Below are 19,997 nucleotides of genomic sequence, written 5' to 3' on the forward strand. Positions count from 1 at the left end.
AGATAACTGGTATAATGGTTTTATTTGATGACTTACCCAAACTGCCTGAAATCTTTGAGGTGAGGGATGGTGGATATTACAGCATCTAGCTCAGTGCCTTGCAGTCGATTGAGAGGACGAATGAAAAAACAAGAATAAAACCAATATGTTGTAGGTTTTTTCCGTAAACTCATATCCACATGGGTCTAAGGCCTTGTTCTTGCTTCTGTTCCTTTCTGAATTCGTTACTCTACAGGAGAATTTTAAATTTTGTTAAATCAGCTAGTGAACGGGGACTTGAGGGTAATGTAAGTTCTTTCTTCTCAGGTACAAGAAATATTACAGAGGAAAAATTAAATGACTTCAGCCTCAGGACACTTTGCCAAACTAACCGGAAGAGGTGCCTCCGGGGCGGGGCGGGGCGGAGCCTCCGCCCCGCCCCGCCCCGCCCCCGCCCGCTCTCTGCTCCTCTATTCCCCTCCTCCCCTCGCCTTCCTGCTTTTCTTCCCGGCAGTCCTAGCGCCCACATCGGCGCTCCGCAAGATGGCGGCTGACAGTGAGGTGAGGTGTCTGCCCCCTACCTATCGCTGCCTCTGTTTAAGTTAGCCCCTCCGTGTCAGCGGCCGGGAGCTCAATCTCTTTCTTTCTTTCCACTTATGCAGCCCGAGTCCGAGGTATTTGAGATCACGGACTTCACCACTGCCTCGGAATGGGAAAGGTGAGTGAGTCGTATCATTGGTTACCAGCAGTTTGGGCCCCGGCTCCGCCCGGCTACTTCCCCAACCTTGACCACAAGTGACGCCACTTCTGCGGGAAAAGTAAGCCCCTTGGCTCCCCGGTCTTCGCCGCCTCCCTTCTGTGGTCCACCGCAAGCCTCTTCCACGTCTGACAAGCCCCGGCCCGCCCCCATCTGTATTACCCCGGAGACTCTGGCTCTCCGAAGTTTTGTTTTTCTTTCCTTTTAAACCACTTTCATTAGACTTTTGGTCCTTTAGTTGTTGATCACCCGCGGAAACAGTTCCGGAAGCTACCTTCCGTTCCTGTGTTAATGTCCGTGTAACTAATTCGTTTGTTATAGTAAGCAACAAACTTCGCAGCTGCTTCCCACCCCCCCTCCCTTTCCTTGTACATCCGTTTCAAGAGGAGGCCTTTCTTCTGAATCTTGGTGGTTGTCCATCTGCCACACTCCCACCATCTCCATCCTGTCTTTTAGGGTAACCTTTCGAAACAGTTTGTGTATGGCTTTGGAACGTTTAATTGTTCCATTTCAGTGCGTAATGTGACCCAGGCTTCCTTTGCCATGGAAACTCCAAATTCCTGTACCACCAAACTCCAGTTGGATAGCTGAGTGAAATTGTTGGATCACTAAAATTAGTTGAACGCCAAGTTTGTGGAGGAGTAATAGCTTAGGTCGAGATGTTATCAGTTCGTTGTCCAAGAGGCCCTTCAGGTTTTTTGAGTACTGAGGTCAGTAGTTAGCTTGGAATATTTTATGATCTTTCTGATTGGGAGAGGAAATCCATCTGGTTGTGAATGTCTTGTCCTTAAATAGCATAGAAAAGATCCCTGCTGGGATGCTAGTTTGACCTGTGGTTCCCGCCCCACCCCCACCTCCCCCCAAAAGGTAAGACATAACCACCCAGGCAAGGCCTTACTGAATAGGTACTGTGTGTTTAGAACTATACTAACAGAAAAGAACAAAATCAAAACAAATCATTTGATCTCTCTGTTAAAAAAACAAAACAGCAAATAGTTATATTAGTATAAGGATGGTAATTGTGGATTGTAATTGTTGAAGGTATTTTCATAGAAAAGACAAGAAATGTGCCAGGCCTGGAAAGTGGAAAATAAACGGAAAAAAAAAACTGGTTAAATATGAGACGGTCCTGACAGGAGCAGAGACAGGTGAAAACCTTTGGAATTTGATGAAATGTCTTCACTGGAGTGAAGACTGTTGAAGGAAAATAAATAAGATTATTAAGATAAAACCAGGTTATAGACAGCCTCCAAAGCTAAGTAAAGGAATCTAAATTTGATGCTTTAAGACCAGTGATTCTCAAACTTTAGTGTGCATTAGAATCATAGTTTATAATTCTGTATGTCTGAGGTGGATTCAAAAATTTTCATTTCTAAGAAGATCCCAGGTGCTGATGCTGGGTCAAGAGACCACGCTTAAGAGCCATTACAGAGCAGTAGCGAGAGACCCTTGATTGTGTGTTACGAAAGTTGTTTGCCAAGATGAGGTGAAATGAAGGCGAGTGAGTTACTATTTTGGTTAGGATGGTGATTAGGAAACTGGAAAGAAAGGGTAGGAGGGAAGATTGTAAGACATTTCAAAGAAGTCGAAGATAAACTTGATGAAATGTAGGAGTAGGAAAAAAAAAATCAAACATGAAACTGCAGTTTCTTGCCTAGAAGAGTGAAGATAAAGTGGCAAAGAGAGAAGAATATAGTTTTAGACCTGTTGAATTTGAAATAATAATGTCTTAAATCTTAAAGGTAGTTAGAAAATGTAGTAGTTTGAATCTTGAGAGTGAATTGAGGAAGGAAACATTAGAGTATTTAATGGATAAATAATCACTTTCCACTAGCTAAATATTTAAAATATCCTCAGGTGAAATACTAAATCCTTCTAACTCCTTATTTGGAGGTAGTTGTTAACAGAGTTATGAAAACTACCTCAAAGTAGGAAATTTGATTTTTGGCTTCATGCTCTTGTTTATAGAATGAAATTAGTGTTTTACAGTTTTTAGGAAAATGGTAAGACTTTGGAGTCTTTTAAACCTTGAGTTTAATGTTTGAATGAAATTTATCAGTATGTTATGAGCTGTATGGACAATTTATAGAAACCAATAACTCCTTTATTATTTGTCTGTTGAAAAAATACTGAGTGAACATGTATCAAGCACAATGCAGGGCATAAGGATGTGGTGGTCAGTGAAAACAGATGGTTCCTGCTGTTGTTGAACATATAAACTAATGGAAAAGAAGGATGTGAATAAATAATGATACAAGTGAGTCTGTAGTTACAGTTGAAATGAGAGCTGAGAAGAGGGAAGGAAGCATTTTTTAAGAGCATATAACAGAAGAACCTAATATTGAAGAGTAAGAGGAAGTGATCCTTCAGGTGAGATCTAGAGAGCTTTCAGAGGTAGTTATTACATTTTTCTAATCAAATCTCAATACTTACAGAATAGGCTCCAATTTTGGTCTTTTTTAGAACTGATAGTATTGCTAATACAGTGAATATTTTAAGATGTTCCTTCTTTTACTGTGAAATTAAAATGTGAAGTCCCTTCAGTCTAGTCTGACTCTTTATGATGTGGACTGTAGCCTTCCAGGCTCCTCTGTCCATGGGATTCCCCAGGCAAGAATACTGGAGTGGGTTGCCATTTGCTCCTCTAGCAGATCTTGCCTACCAAGAGATGAAACCCGAGTCTCTTAAGTCTCCTGCATTGGCAAGCGAGTTCTTTACTATTAGTGCCAACTGGGAATCCCTTTTATTAAAATGAGGTGAAGTGAAAGTCACACAGTTGTGCCCAACTCTTTGCAACCCCATGGACTATACAGTCCATGGAATTCTCCAGGCCAGAATACTGGAGTAGGTAGCCTTTCCCTTCTCCAGGGGATCTTCCCAACCCAGGGATTGAACCCAGGTCTCCCACATTGCAGGCGGATTCTTTACCAGCTGAGCCACAAGGGAAGCCCAAGAAGACTGGACCCAGGAATCGAACTTTACCAACTGAGCTATCAGGGAAGCCCTGATATTTATTAAAATACTTCATTATAAAAGAAAAAAAGAAAAATCACCTGTAATTCTACCACCAGGAGATAGCTACTGTCAGTATTTTGAGAAAATTCCATGTAATCTGTGTGTGTTATAAATTTGGTTAAGCTATATTTATGCTTATATCTATAGCTTCATTTTTTCATTTCACATATGGACTTTTTCTTATTTCCTCAAGCAGGCTTCAAAACATGATTTTTAATGGGTGCATATTAGTCCATTGAGTGGATATGTCATTAATTTACAGCTTTTTGCTGCAGTTGTACCTAAGATAGTTTCCAGTTTTTTACCTTTATAAATGTATATTTCATGTACAGATTTTCACTCAACATATACATACATTAAAATTTTTATATGGTTTTGTAAACATATTAACTTATTTCTAGAGCGCTCTTTATAAGATCTGATAATTGCCATTTGAACCCCCTCAAAATACTATATTAATTAATATCTTCATTTTAAAAAGGAATAATTAGAAGGTTCAGTTGAATCATAAAAACTTACAATGTAAATAATAATTTATAATGTCCCTGATGGCAAAACCTGATATTTGTGTATATATTTTGACTAGAATTAATTTTAGTACTCTGGCAATAGTGTGTAGGTGTTTTAGGAGAGCAGCATTGCTGTTAGATTGCATCATACATATATAGTATAAGTAGTCAGCTTCTTGGTGGCTTGGGCTTCCATGCTGGTCAAGAATCTGCCTGCAGTGCAGGAGACCTGGGTTGGATCCTGGGTTGGGAAGATCTCCTGGAGGAGGGCATGGCAACCCACTCCACTATTCTTGCCTGAAGAATTCCCATGGACAGAGGAGGCATGCTACAGTCCATGGGGTCACAAAGAATTGGACACAACTGAGTGACTAAGCTGAAAGTGTCCTTTTATGTATATTGAACACTACTACTGAGCTTTGACAGTGTTCATTTGTTGATACAGAGCATGTTGCTAGTCACAGTTCATTCTCTTTGATAGGTCTGCTTGATCATTAAAGATCAGACAGTGAATAGTTTAAAATCCCTTAAAGTTGACAGATCTACTTTGTTTCTTGCCAGGTGTCCATTAAAACTTGTTTTATTTTAATGGGCAGAGTTCCCATATAATGTTTTTTTGGAGGAGTGGAAGGCAAATCAGAGAATTCATTAAGTATCTTTAAAGAAAGTTAATTTAAAGAGATAAGTTATTTGGAGCATAGTGAAGAGATTATTGGTTTCAGAATTATTGTTATGTGTGTATGTGTGTGTGCTTAGTTGTGTCTGACTTTTTGTGACCCCATGGACCGTAGCCCACCAGGCTCCTCTGTCCATGGAGTTTTCCAGGCAAGAATACTGAAGTGGATTGCCATTTCCTACTCCAGGGAATCTTCCTTACTCAGGGATTGAACCCTGTCTCTTAGGCCTCCTGCATTGGAAGGTGGATTCTTCCTTCCAAGTGCCACCTAGGAAGCCTGTGTGTGTGTGCTAAGTCACTTCAGTGATGTCCGACTCTGTGACCCTATGGACTGTAGGCTGCCAGGCTCCTCTGTCCATGGCAGGCAAGAATACTGGGGTCGGTTGCCATGCCCTCCTCTGGGGGATCTTCCTGACCCAGCTGTTGAACCTGTGTCTCTCTTATGTCTCTTGGATTGGCAGGCAGGTTCTTTACCAGTAGCACCACTTGGGAAGCCCAGTTATCCTTAATAGTATCATTTCAGTCTGTCAATTTTTACTTGTGTCCCAGGTTTACTATTTTCATTTCAATATGGAGAGATTTATTTTTATTTTATAGAAACCAGAATGGCATTGGGTAGGCAGTAGATTTTTAAAAAATGAAAAAAAAAATTAAAATCTAAGAATTCTTGGGCTAAAGATTACTTTTTTGTTTTTTGTTGCATGTTGATAAATTTACAATAACAATACTAAACTTTACAAGCCTTCTGTTAAAAGTGTTAAAAAAACCAAAAAAATTGTATAACAATAGGAAAAACGTGTGATTACATAGTTTGAAAGTTTTTTCCTCCTTCCTAGGTTTATTTCCAAAGTTGAAGAAGTCTTGAATGATTGGAAATTGATTGGAAACTCTTTGGGAAAGCCACTTGAAAAGGTCAGATCTATTTGCTGGTGTCTCTAAATGAGTATTTGCTTTGAAACTTCTATCTTTAAGTCTTTTGCTGCATTTGGTACATTTAAAGTAAATGTTCTAAAAGTTATGTATAATTTATGAATATAAAATGGCTTCTGGAAGAACTTGGATTTGAATCTGTGGCAATTAATATTTGTAAGATATTTCTGAGCTGTTTTTTAATAATAAAATTTTATATGTATAATGTCGTTCTTTGTGAGTAATTTTATTTCTGCTTCTCCTGATGATTACTTTTCTCGTGCTTTCTCCCTTAGAATGTTTGAAAATCCTAATCCAAGATGATGGTTTTGCTTATAAACCATACTCCAAATGTTTACTGAAGCACATACTCTGAGAACAAACCTTGATTTCCTGTATTTCACGGGAGGGAACTAACAACTTGGTCTTGGGCTTATATAGGTGCTTTGTTAGGCAAATTCTTTTCAAGTAATCTTTGAATTTGTTAAAAATCTATTCTTAACTGCACTTTAGCTGTTTTTAAGGAACTCTGAATTTTCATATTTCTAGAGATTTTTAGCTTTATGGTGGTTTAATAGAATTTGAGATTTTCAAAGCATTGTGACTTTTTTCATTATCCATATGAATAAGAGCAGAAGAAATACATATAAAAATATATATATATAGAAATCATATCACTTCATACAGTGAAATATATAGATTAAATTGACTTACTGTTTTAAAATATTATATGATTACATTTTTGAGTAAAGAGGAGATGTGAAGTTTTTAAACACAGATCTATTCCACCTGAAATGAAGACATACATACCAATAAGGTTAAAGGCAAAACACAATGGATATAACTGAGGTGGGAAATAATTTGTACTATCAGTAAGAGAGCCAAACTGTGTATTTGTGAGCTCTGATACTATGTTTCTTAAATATTTGATTTACACATATTCACTGGGTATCCTTTATGTGCCATATCTAAAGAAATAGTCAATAGGATAAGATCCTTATTTGCCATTGCAAATGAATTCTCATGAGAGGGAGGTAATAAGATTAAAATTATTAAAATTCTAGATGCTAAGTTCAATGTTGGGATTTGAGTTAGGAAATATATTCAGTGTAGGTATCATATTGCTATTAGGTAGTATGGGCGAAAGGAGGGTTAGCTCTTTCCAATCCTTTTCTCCCTACAGGTAGTAATAAGTAAGTCAATCATGGAAAATCTGAACCGGTTTCAAGGTGAGCTGTGCTGTGGTGAATAAGATTAAAGAAAGTGTAAGGGATGGATTATTCAGCATAAAGAAAACTCAGAGAAATAAGAAGTAAGATTGTAATTTATGTCAAGAACAGTTGATTATTAGTTTTCTTCCTCCACTGAGAGGGAATTGAGAGAAGTTATTTTTTAAATACCTTTGATTATGGAAAGTTTCAGGCATATATAAGGTAAACAAAAGTAGTATAATGAACCCTTATGTGCCTGTCACTCAGGTTCAGCAGTTCTTCAATTTCTTATTTCAATATTATCTGTCTACTCCCCTCCCTACTAGGTTTTTAAAAAATAGTTGTTTTATATCAAATATACATAATGCACAAAACTGCTTATTTTGATAAATGTTTACATCATGTAAGCATCTTCACTCAAGATACTGGACATTTTTGTTATCCCAGAAATGTCTATAGTGAACCTTTCCACTTGATGTCCATGTTCCTCATTCATGCTGCCCCCATGGCCCCTGCCCTGCCAAGGCATCTGCTGTTCTTTTCCTTTTTTCTTTTAAACCATAGATTACTTTGCCTACTCTACAGTTGGATATGCATGTTATCATACAGTACCATACTCTTCTGCTGGCTTGTTTTACATAGTATTTGAGATTATTTAGGTTGTTGGATGTATCATTATTTTTATTGCTAAATAGTGGTCTGCTGTATGAATATACCACGGTGCATTACTTGTTGACAGATGTATTCACTGTTATGAATAAAAGAGACCATTCTTATGTGAGGCCTTTTGTAGACGTAAGTTTTTATTTCTCTTGGGTAACTATCAGAGTAGAATTACTGGGTCCTAGGGTAAGTGTATACTTTATGAGAAACTGCTAAAGCTGTTGTAACATTTTACCTAACCACCAGCAATATGTGAGAGTTGGGGTAATTTCATATTTTCACCAACAATTGCTTGTTTTCAGTCCTGTAAATTTTAGTCTTCCCAATGGGTATAGGAAATGGTAACCCACTCCAGTATTCTTTCTTGAAAATTCCATGGACAGAGGAGCCTGGTGTGCTACAATCCATGGGGTCATAAAGAGCTGGACACAACTGAGTGACTGAGCACATATATGCACAATTGTTTTGTAGTTTGTGGAATTAATTTGTATTTCTCTTTCTTGTTTTACTTTGGTATTTTGTGAGAAATATTGGTACTGACCATTTTTTTCATGTGCTTGTTAGCCATTTGTGTGTCAGTTTTGGTGAAATGTCGAATGTTCAAGTTTTTTGTCCGTATTTAATTTATTTACTTTTGGTTGAGGAAGATGTGCTCCAGAGCACGTGGGCTCTGTAGTTCTGGCCTGTGGGCTTAGTAGCTGCCCCACAGCATGTGGGATCATAGTTCCCTGACCAGGGACTAAACCCATGTTCCCTGCAATGGAAGGTGGACTCTTATCCACTGGACCACCAGGGAAGTCCCCTGCCCATATTTTAATTGGGTTTTTATCAAATTGTAGTTGTGTATTCTGCTTTGAAGTCTTCACAGATTGTTTTGCTAAGTTGTAAAGATACTATGTTTCTAGAATTTAGCATGTTAGCTTTTTATTTAGGTCTCTGACCCATTGTGAACTAATGTGTGTGGTGAGGTGGGAATCACAGTTCAGTTTTTACACATGGCTATCTTATTCTAGGACCTTCTGTTGAAAACACTTCTTTATTCCATTTGATTGCATTGATGCCTTTGTCAGTCAGTTGACCTGGAGTTTACCTTCTGGAATCTGTATTCTATTTCATTTATCTATTGGAAAATCCTGATTGTCAGTAGCACATTGTACTGACATCAGTACTTTTATTTTCTTCAGCTCCAAAATCACTGTGGGTGGTGACGGAAGCCATGAAATTAAAAGACACTTGCTCCTTGGAAGAAAAGCAATGACAAACCTAGGTAACATGTTAAAAAGAAGAGACATTACTTTGCCTACAAAGGTCCATATAGTCAAAGCTATGGTTTTTCTAGTAGTCATGTATGGATATGAGAGCTGGACAGTAAAAAAGGTTGAACACCGAAGAATTGATGCCTTCGAACTGTGATGTTGGAGAAGACTCTTGAGAGTCCCTTGGACAGCAAGGAGATCAAATCAGTCAATCCTAAAGGAAATCAACCCTAAGTGTTCACTGGAAGGAATGATGCTGAAGCTCCAATACTTTGGCTACCTGATGCAAAGAGCTGGTTCATTGGAAAAGACCCGGATGCTAGGAAAGAGTGAAGGCAGGAGGAGAAGGGGCCAACAGGATGAGACGGTTGGATGGCATCACCAACGCAATGGACATGAGTTTGAGCAAACTCCAGGAAATGGTGACGGACAGGGAAGGCTTGAGTACTGCATCTTTGGGTTCACAAAGAGTTGGACACAACTGAGCGACTGAACAACAACAGACCACGTTATCTTGGCTATTGTAGTTTAGGGGTTCCTAACTTTGGCACTGTTGAAATTTTGGGCCAGGTTGTTGTGGGGGTGTACTGTGTACTATAGAATTTTATTAGTATCTCTGGCCTCTACCTAGTAGATTTCAGTAGCACCCTCCCAGTGGTGAAAACCAAAAATGTATCTGGTGGTAGTTTAGTCACTAAGTTGTGCCTGACTCTTACGACCCCTCGGACTGTAGCCCACTAGGCTCCTCTGTCCTGGGATTTCCCAAGAAAGAATACTGGAATGGGTTGCCATTTCCTTTTCCAGAGGATCTTCCTGACCCAGGGATTGAACCTGTGTCTCCTGTATCGCAAGCGGATTCTTTACCGCTGAGCCATCAAATGTCCCCTGAGGTGCAAAATTGCCTCCCAACTGAGAACCACTGAATAGTGTTAGAATAAGTCCTAAATTTAGTGAATGCAGCCTTTTAGCTTTTGTTGTTTTCCCAGATTGTTTTGTCTATTCTAGGACCTTATGTTTCCATTATGAGTTTTAGAATAAGTTTGTCAGTTTATATAAAAAGGATTATGATTGTGCTGGGCCTATGATTGGGATTGTGTTGAGTTTATAGATTTTTTTGAGAAGTAACTTTGGCAATCTTGAAGCTTGACATCTCTTCACTTATTAAGTCATCCTCATCTCAGCAATATTTTGTAGTTTTTGGTGAGGGCTTGCATATTTTTTGTCAATTTATTGCTAAATACTTTATATGATGCAGTTTTAAGTGGAATTATGTTTTGATTTTATTTTTCATTTGTTTGCTAGGACATTTGTTGTTGTGACATTTAGTGACATTTAGTTACTAAATCCTGTCTAACTCTTTGTGACCCCATGGACTGTAGCCCACTGGACTCCTCTATCCATGGGATTTCCTTGGCAAGAATACTGGAGTGAGGTTTGATTTTCTTCTCCAGGGGATCTTCCCCACCCAGGGGTCAAACCTGTGTCTCCTGCTTGGCAGGTGGATTCTTTACTACTGAGCCACCTGGGAAGCCCTTGCTATTTCATAGACATACAATAATTTTTTATATTAATTTTGTGTTTTGATGTGGTTAAATGTAAAGATTCATAATCTTTTTGTTAATTCTTTCCCATTTTCTACCTTCATAGTCATGTTTCCAAATAGGGACAGTTTACTACTTTTTTAATTTTTTTACCTTTCATTTCTTATTTTTATTGCAGTAACCAGGACCCTTAATAAAATTTTGAATAGAATTGTTGAGAGTAGGCATCATTGCCTTCTTCCCAATTTTAGTGATGAAACATCCAATGTTTCAAAACTAAAAGTTTGAGGTTTTTCATCAGTTCAGTTCAGTTGCTCAGTCATGTCTGACTGTTTGTAACCCCATGGACTGTAGCACGCCAGGCCTCCCTGTCCATCACCAATTCCGGAAGCTTGCTCAAACTCATGTCCATTGAGTCAGTGATGCCATCCAACCAGCTCTCCTCTGCCGTCCTCTTTTTCTCCTGCCTTCGCTCTTTCCCACCATCAAGGTCGTTTCCAATGAATCAGTTCTTTACAAACTCCAAAGTATTGGAATTTCAGCTTCAGCATCAGTCCTTTCAATGAATATTCTGGACGGTTTCCTTTAGGATGGACTGGTTGGATCTCCTTGCAGTCCAAGGGACTCTCAAAAGTCTTCTCCAACACCACAGTTCAAAAGCATCAATTCTTTGGTGCTCAGCTTTCTTTATAGTCCAACTCCCACATCCATACATGACTGCTGGAAAAACTATAGCTTTGGCTAGACGGACCTTTGTCAGCAAAATAATCTCTGCTTTTAATATGCTGTCTAGGTTGGTAATAGCTTTTCTTCCAAGGAGCAAGAGCCTTTTAATTTTATGGCTGCAGTTACCATGTGCAGTGATTTTGGAGCCGAAGAAAATAAAGTCTGTCACTGTTTCCATTTGTTTCCCCATCTATTTGCCGTAAAATGATGGGACTGAATGCCATGCATGATACTAGTTTTTTGAGGGTTGAGTTTTAAACCAGCTTTTTCACTCTCCCCCTTCACTTTCAGCAAGAGGCTCTTTAGCTCTTCTTCGCTTTCTGACATAAGGGTGGTGTCATCTGCATATCTGAAATTATTGATATTTCTCCCTACAGTCTTGATTCCAGCTTGTACTTCATACAGCCTGACATTTTGCATGATGTACTCTGCATATAAGTTAAATAAGAAGGGTGAAAATAGGAAGCCTTGACTTACTTTTTTCCCAAATGGAACCAGTCTGTTGTTCCATGTCCCGTTCTTACTGCATACAGAGTTTGCTTCCTGACCTGCATACAGAGTTCTCAAGAGGCAACTAAGGTGATCTGGTATTCCCATCTCTTTAAGAATTTTCCAGAGTTTGTTGTGATCTACAAAGGCTTTGTTCAGTTCAGTACAGTTTAGTTGCTCAGTCGTGTCTGACTCTTTGCGACCCTATGAACCACAGCATGCCAGGTCTCCCAATTCATTGCCAACACCCAGAGTTCACCCAAACCCATGTCCATTGAGTCGGTGATGCCATCCAACCATCTCATCCTCTGTTGTCCCCTTCTTCTACTGCCCTCAATCTTCGCCAGCATCAGAGTCTTTTCTAATGAGTCAGGTCTTCGCATGAGGTGGCCAAAGTATTGGAGTTTCAGCTGCAACATCCGTCCTTCCAATGAACACCCAGGACTGATCTCCTTTAGGATGGACTGGTTGGATCTCCTTGCAGTTCAAGGGACTCTCAAGAGTCTTTTCTAACACCATAGTTCAAAAGCAGCAATTCTTTGGTGCTCAGCTTTCTTTATAGTCCAACTCTCACATCCATACATGACCACTGGAAAAACCATAGCCTTGACTAGACGGACCTTTGTTGACAAAGTGATGCCTCTGCTTTTTAATATGCTGTCTAGGTTGGTCATAACTGTCCTTCCAAGGACAGTTGTTCCATGTCCCGTTCCATGTCTTTTAATTTCATGGCTGCAGTCACCATCTGCAGTGATTTTGGAGCCCCCCAAAATAAAATCAGCCACTGTTTCCCCATCTATTTCCCATGAAGTGATAGGACTGGATGCCGTGATCTTAGTTTTCTGAATGTTGAGCTTTAAGCCAACTTTTTTACTCCCCTGTTTCACTCTCATCAAGAGGCCCTTTAGTTCCTCTTCACTTTTTGCCATCAGGGTGGTATAATCTGCATATCAGAGGTTATTGATATTTCTCCCAGCAATCTTGATTCCAGCCTGTGCTTCCTCCAGCCCAGTGTTTCTCATGATGTACTCTGCATAGAAGTTAAATAAGCAGGGTGACAATATACAGCCTTGACGTTCTCCTTTTCCTATTTGGAACCAGTCTGTTGTTCCATGTCCAGTTCTAACTGTTGCTTCCTGACCTGCATACAAGTTTCTCAAGAGGCAGGTCAGGTGGTCTGGTATTCCATCTCTTTCAGAATTTTCCACAGTTTATTTTGATCCACACAGTCAAAGGCTTTGGCATAGTCAGTAAAGCAGAAGTAGATGTATTTCTGGAACTCTTCTTTTTCATGATCCAGCGGATGTTGGCAATTTGATCTCTGCTTCGTCTGCCTTTTCTAAAACCAGTTTGAACATCTGGAAGTTCACGGTTTACGTATTGCTGAAGCCTGGCTTGGAGAATTTTGAGTATTACTTTATTAGCATGTGAGATGAGTGCAATTGTGCGGTAGTTTGATCATTCTTTGGCATTGCCTTTCTTTGGGATTGGGATGAAAACTGACCTTTTCCAATCCTATGGGCACTGCTGAGTTTTCCAAACTTGCTGGCATATGGAGTGCAGCACTTTCACAGCATCATCTTTCAGGATTTGAAATAGCTCAGCTGGAATTCCATCACCTCCACTAGCTTTGTTCGTAGTGATGCTTCCTAAGGCCCACTTGACTTCACATTCCAGGATGTCTGGCTCTAGGTGAGTGATCACACCATTGTGATTATCTGGGTCCTCAAGATCTTTTTTGTACAGTTTTCTGTGTATTCTTGCCAGCTCTTCTTAATATCTTCTGCTTCTGTTAGGTCCATCCCATTTTTGTCCTTTATTGAACCCATCTTTGCATGAAATGTTCCCTTGGTATCTCCATTTTTCTTGAAGAGATCACTAGTCTTTCCCATTCTATTGTTTTCCTCTATTTCTTTGCATTGATCACTGAGTAAGGCTTTCTTATCTCTCCTTGCTATTCTTTCGAACTCTGAATTCAAATGGGTATATCTTTCCTTTTCTCCTTTACCTTTCCTTTTTCCTCTTTTCTCATCTATTTCTAAGGCCTCCTTAGACAACCTTGTTGCCTTTTTCCTTTTTTTTTCCTTGGGGATAATTTTGATCACTGCCTCCTATATGTACAGTGTCAGGAACCTCTGTCCATTGTTAGAGTCTATAGTTCTACTAGGGAAATCCTGTTTTAATTAGCTAGAAGCTTTTTTTTTTTAAATCATAATTTATTCAGATCTTATTCTGTATCTATCGAGATAATCATATGATTTTTCTTTTTTATTCTCTGAATGTGATTAATTATGTTGATTAATTTTTTATCGTGGTAAAATATTTGATGGTTTCTAGCTTTTGGTGATTTAAGTTTTTCAACAGGTATGATGCAAAAACTAGACACATTCAGTGGAAATTGTACTTTGAAATTTGAATTTTGATCTTTTCCCAGCCTAGTACATGTGGTACAGTACACTCTCATGATGCAGGGCAGCAAGCTGTGGCTCACAGTCTACAATTTGATCATGAGGGTAAACAACTGATACACTTAAAACCATTCTGTACCCATATACCATTTTTGTCACTTTAAGTATTCAGTAAATGATGTGGGATGTTCAGTATTATATCATAAAATAGGCTTTGTGTTAGATGATTTTGTCTAAGTAAGTTAATGTAAGTGTTCTAAGCATGTGTAAGGTTGGCTTCAGTTCAGTTCAGTCGCTCAGTCATGTCCAACTCTTTGCGACCCCATGAATCACAGCATGCCAGTCCTGCCTGTCCATCACCAACTCCCGGAGTTCACTCAAACTCAGGTCCATAGAGTCAGTGATGGCATCCAGCCATCTCATCCTCTGTCGTCCCCTTCTCCTCCTGCCCCCAGTCCCTCCCAGCATCAGAGTCTTTGCCAGTGAGTCAACTCTTCGCATGAGGTGGCCAAAGTACTGGAGTTTCAGCTTTAGCATCATTCCTTCCAAAGAACACCCAGGGCTGATCTCCTTTAGGATGGACTGGTTGGATCTCCTTGCAGTCCAAGGGACTCTCAGGAGTCTTCTCCAACAGCACAGTTCAAAAGCATCAACTCTTCAGCACTCAGCTTTCTTCACAGTCCAACTCTCACACCCATACTTGACCACTGGAAAAACCATAGCCTTGACTAAATGGATCTTTGTTGGCAAAGTAATGTCTCTGCTTTGTGGTATGCTATCTAGATTGGTCATAACTTTCCTTCCAAGGAGTAAGCGTCTTTTAATTTCATGGCTGCAGTCACCATCTGCAGTGATTTTGGAGCCCCAAAAAATAAAGTCTGACACTGTTTCCACTGTTTCCCCATCTATTTGTCATGAAGTGATGGGACCAGAAGCCATGATCTTCGTTTTCTGAATGTTGAGCTTTAAGCCCACTTTTTCACTCTCCTCTTTCACTTTCATCATTAGGCTTTTTTAGTTCTTCACTTTCTGCCATAAGGGTGGTGTCATCTGCCTATTTGAGGTTACTGATACTTCTCCTGGCAATCTTGATTGCAGCTTGTGCTTCTTCCAGTCCAGCGTTTCTCATGATGTACTCTGCATAGAAGTTAAATAAGCAGGGTGACAATATACAGCCTTGACGTACTCCTTTTCCTATTTGGAACCAGTCTGTTGTTCCATGTCCAGTTCTAACTGTTGCTTCCTGATCTGCATATAGGTTTCTCAAGAGGCAGGTCAGGTGGTCTGGTATTCCCATCTCTTTCAGAATTTTCCACAGTTTCTTGTGATCCACACAGTCAAAGGCTTTGGCATAGTCAATAAAGCAGAAATCGATGTTTTTCTGGAACTCTCTTGCTTTTTCCATGATCCAGCGGATGTTGGCAATTTGATCTCTGGTTCCTCTGCCTTTTCTAAAACCAGTTTGAACATCTGGAAGTTCACGGTTCACATACTTTTGAAGCCTGGCTTGGAGAATTTTGAGCATTACTTTACTAGCGTATGAGATGAGTGCAGTTGTTCAGTAGTTTGAGCATTCTTTGGCATTCATTGCCTTTCTTTGGGATTGGAATGAAAACTGACCTTTAGTCTTAGGCTGAGCTATATAATATTTGACAGAAAAGGTTTATTAATGTCAACCTAATGATATTTCCAATTTATAAAGGATATATTGGGCTGTAATAACCCCAATATAAGTCAAGGACATTTTGTACATAAGGTTTGCCATTTTAAACATTTTCAAGTGTAAAATTTAGTGGCTTTAAGTATTTTTACATATTTCAAGTTTTCATCAAGCCAGACTGAACTCTTTCACTGCCCCTAGTCTGAAGCGTTCAGTAACCACTGTTCATTTTCTGCAATTTCATTTATTTAGCTCCTTCCTATAAATAGAATCCTACAGTATTTGGCCTTTTGTGTCTAGCTTGTTTTTCATCTGTCATACTTAATGTCTTTAGAATTCATCCATGTGGTAGAATTTGTCAGAATGTCATTCCTTTTTAAGATAGAATAATACTCCATTGTGTGTGTGTGTATTTATACACACTCACAACACATTTTGCTTATCTGTTTATGTATCAGTGGACACTTGGGTTACAGTAAGTCCCTTACATACAGACCTTCAAGTTATGAACTTTCGAAGATGTGAGTGTGGATTCGCATGTCTAATCGTGTAAGGCGTGAATGAAATTGCAGCTTGCCCTCTGTCTCCTATTGCTGACAGTCCGTCAGCTCTGCCATCTCCCATCTTCTCTCTCTTCCAGTCAGTAACTCTTCTTGTCTGTTCAATCAATGCCAGCCCCTGTATGCCAGCTGTTGTAGTGTACTAGTGTACCTTTCAAGGTACTATACTGTAGGATGAAAAATGTTTTATTTTTAAAAATATTTTATTATTTTGGTTGTACTAGGTCTTTGTTGCTGTGTGGGCTTTTCTCTGGTTGTGGTGAGCTGCTCATTGTAGTGGCTTCCCTTGTTGCAGAGTTCAGGCTTTAGGGTGCATGGGCTTCAGTCGGAGAAGGCGATGGGGTGCCATCCGGTATTCTTGCCTGGAAAATCCCATGGACAGAGGAGCCTGGTAGGCTGCAGTCCATGGGGTGGCGAAGAGTCGGACACAACTAGTGACTTCACTTTCACTTTTCACTTTCATGCATTGGCGAAGGAAATGGCAACCCACTCCAGTGTTCTTGCCTGGAGAATCCCAGGGATGGTGGAGCCTGGTGGGCTGCCATCTGTGGGGTCACACAGAGTCGGACACGACTGAAGTGGCTCAGCAGCAGCAGCAGCAGCAGGCTTCAATAGTTGTGGATGTGGGCTCAGTTATTGTGCCTCCCAGGTACTAGAGCACAGGTTCGATAGTTGTGGCACATGAGCACAGCATGTGGGATCCTCCTGAATCAGGGATTGAACTCATGACCCCAAATGAATACGTTACCACTGAACCACCAGAGAAGCCACTGGTTTATTTTTTCTGTTTGTTTATGTATTATTTGTGTGAAAAGTATTATAAAGCTCTTACAGTACAGTTTTACATAGCTGATTATGTTAGTTAGGTACTTAGGCTAACTTTCTTGGACTTATGAACAAATTGGACTTTCAAACTCACTCTCAGAACAGAAGTTGTTTGTATGTAGGGGACTTACTGTATTTCCCCTTTCTGGCTTTTGTGAATAATGCTGTTGTGAACATGCATGTGCAGATATCTGAGTTCCTTTCAACTCTTAAATATATACCCAAAAGTGCAATATTTTCATCATATGTTGTTTTTGAATTTTTTGAATTGCCATACTGTCTGGCTAGGTCAGTTTCAGTTCAGTTCAGTCGCTCAGTCGTGTCCGACTCTTTGCGACCCCATGAATTGCAGCACGCCAGGCCTCCCTGGCCATCACCATCTCCCGGAGCTCACTCAGACTTATGTCCATTGAGTCCGTGATGCCATCCAGCCATCTCATCCTGGGTTGTCCCCTTCTCCTCCTGCCCCTAATCTCTCCCAGCATCAGAGTCTTTTCCAATGAGTCAACTCTTCACATGAGGTGGCCAAAGTACTGGAGCTTCAGCTTTAGCATCATTCCTTCCAAAGAAATCCCAGGGTTGATCTCCTTCAGAATGGACTGGTTGGATCTCCTTGCAGTCCAAGGGACCCTCAAGAGTCTTCTCCAACACCACAGTTCAAAAGCATCAATTCTTCGGTGCTCTGCCTTCTTCACAATCCAACTCTCACATCCATACATGACCACTGGAAAAACCATAGCCTTGACTAGACAGACCTTAGTTGGCAAAGTAATATATCTGCTCTTGAATATACTGTCTAGGTTGGTCATAACTTTTCTTCCAAGGAGTAAGCGTCTTTTAATTTCATGGCTGCAGTCACCATCTGCAGTGATTTTGGAGCCCCAAAAAATAAAGTCTGACACTGTTTCTACTGTTTGCCCATCTATTTGCCATGAAGTGATGGGACCAGATGCCATGATCTTCTTTTTCTGAATGTTGAACTTTAAGCCAACTTTTTCACTCTCCTCTTTCACTTTCATCAAGAAGCTTTTTAGCTCCTCTTCACTTTGTGCCATAAGGGTGGTGTCATCTGCATATCTTTAAATGTATCTTTATTATTTTTTTTAAATAATTGTATTTATTGGCTGTGCTGGCTTTTATCTAGTTGTGGCAAGCAGGGGCTACTCTGGTTGTGGTTCGAGGGCTTCTCATTGCTGTGGCTTCTCTTGTTGTGGAGCATGGGCTCTAGGGGGCTCAGGCTTCAGTAGTTGTAGCTCCCAGGCTCTGGAGCACAGGCTCAATAGTTGTGGCTTACAGGCTCTGCTGCTCCAGAGCAATGTGGGATCCTCCTGGATCAAGGATCAAACCCATGTCTCCTGCATTGGCAGGCAGATTCTTTACCACTGAGCCACAAGGAAAGCCCTTTACTTGGTTTTTGAGGAATAGTTTTGCTAAAGAATTTTAGCTTGAAAAATGTCCCCTCCAGTTCTATAAAGATGTGGTTCCATTGTTTTCTCCATAATTTTTGATGAGAAATTAGGTGATACACATTTTTGTTCTAGCTTGCTGCTCTTTTCTCTGGCTAGTTTCAAGATTTTTTTCTTTATCTTTTTAAGCTGACTGACTATGAATAGTAAAGAGGTGTATTTTGTGTTTTTCCTGTTTAGTTTTATTAATATTGAATATATTAATATTAAAAACAACTTGTTTCTCACCAAATTGGGGAAATTTTGGGCATTATTATTAATTTCTTTTTTACTCTTTGGCCACACTCACTGTACAGCCTTTGGGACCTTAGTTCTCTAATCAGGGATCATACTTGTGCCCCCTTGCAGTGGGAGTGCTGAGTCTTAACTGCTGGACCACCAGGGATGTCCCATTTGCCATTATTTTTTCAATATATTTCTGTCCTAGTCTCTTTTTCTGTAATTTAAGTAATATTTGGCTTCTTGATACTGCCCCACAGGTCTCTGAGGCTCTACTGTACTCAGTCTGGTTTTTTCTTTTTTTCTCTCTCATATAATTTCTTAGAATTTATCTTCTGCTCTCTCCAGTTTGCTGTTAAACCCACTTAAGGTATTTTCCAATTCAGTTATTGTAGTTTTTAGGTGTAGAATTTTTTGGTTCCTTTATGATGTCTAATTCTCTGTGATTGCTTATCTCTAAGTCTTTCTGAAAATACTGCTCTTTAGGCCTCCAATTGTGACATCTACGTTTTGAGGTTGAATTTGTTCACTGTATTCTCTTGAGTATACGTCACATTTTCTTGGGTTTTTTAATTTGTATTGTGTTTTTTGTGTGCACTCATTGCTCAGTCTTTGTGACCTCATGGATTGTAGCCCTCCTGGCCCCTCTGCCCACGAAATTTTCCAGACAAGAATACTGAACCGGAGTGCTATTTCCTATTCGGGGATCTTCCCAACCCAGGGATTGACCCACATCCCTTGCATCTTCTGCACTGGCAATGGATTCTTTACCACTGGTGCCACCTGGAAAGCCTTTTTGGGAGGGGGGGCGGGGGTGTATCCAATAATTTCTTAACTTTATACTTGTATTTTGAGTGAATGTATAGATTAGATTCTCTTGTGTTTTCTGAAGAACAGTTTTTAGTTTTAGCACGCAGTTTGCTTAATTGGAGTAAAATTCCATTCTCTCTTCGTTGGTGACAGCAGCTGAAATCTTTTCTTTGAAGTTTCTTCTTTGTCAGTGTACCCTGGAGTTTCTACTGCACATGCCTGGCTTAACAGCCAAGATTTGGGGCAGAGTTTATTTGCAAAGTTTGAGGTTTACCCCTGGTTGTGCACAAATTAGTCTACCCTTTAGGTCAGAAATTC

At 39.8% G+C, this 19,997-nt stretch overlaps 1 protein-coding gene across 2 annotated transcripts in view; it reads left to right on the top strand.

Annotated features, from left to right (window-relative positions):
- The window catches only part of RAB3GAP1 (RAB3 GTPase activating protein catalytic subunit 1), a 125,197-nt gene continuing 105,628 nt past the window's right edge, over positions 429-19,997 (top strand). Inside the window, exons 1-3 of one of the 2 annotated variants that reach the window (XM_005676194.3) lie at positions 429-540; positions 642-697; positions 5,773-5,848. In XM_005676194.3, the coding sequence (XP_005676251.1) occupies positions 523-540; positions 642-697; positions 5,773-5,848 (150 nt within the window). In that variant the 5' untranslated portion in view covers positions 429-522. The remainder of the gene's footprint in view (positions 541-641; positions 698-5,772; positions 5,849-19,997) is intronic. The other variant, XM_005676193.3, reaches the window with a different exon arrangement.

Source organism: Capra hircus, chromosome 2 (assembly GCF_001704415.2).
Source record: "Capra hircus breed San Clemente chromosome 2, ASM170441v1, whole genome shotgun sequence".
NCBI classification, from domain to species: domain Eukaryota; kingdom Metazoa; phylum Chordata; class Mammalia; order Artiodactyla; family Bovidae; genus Capra; species Capra hircus.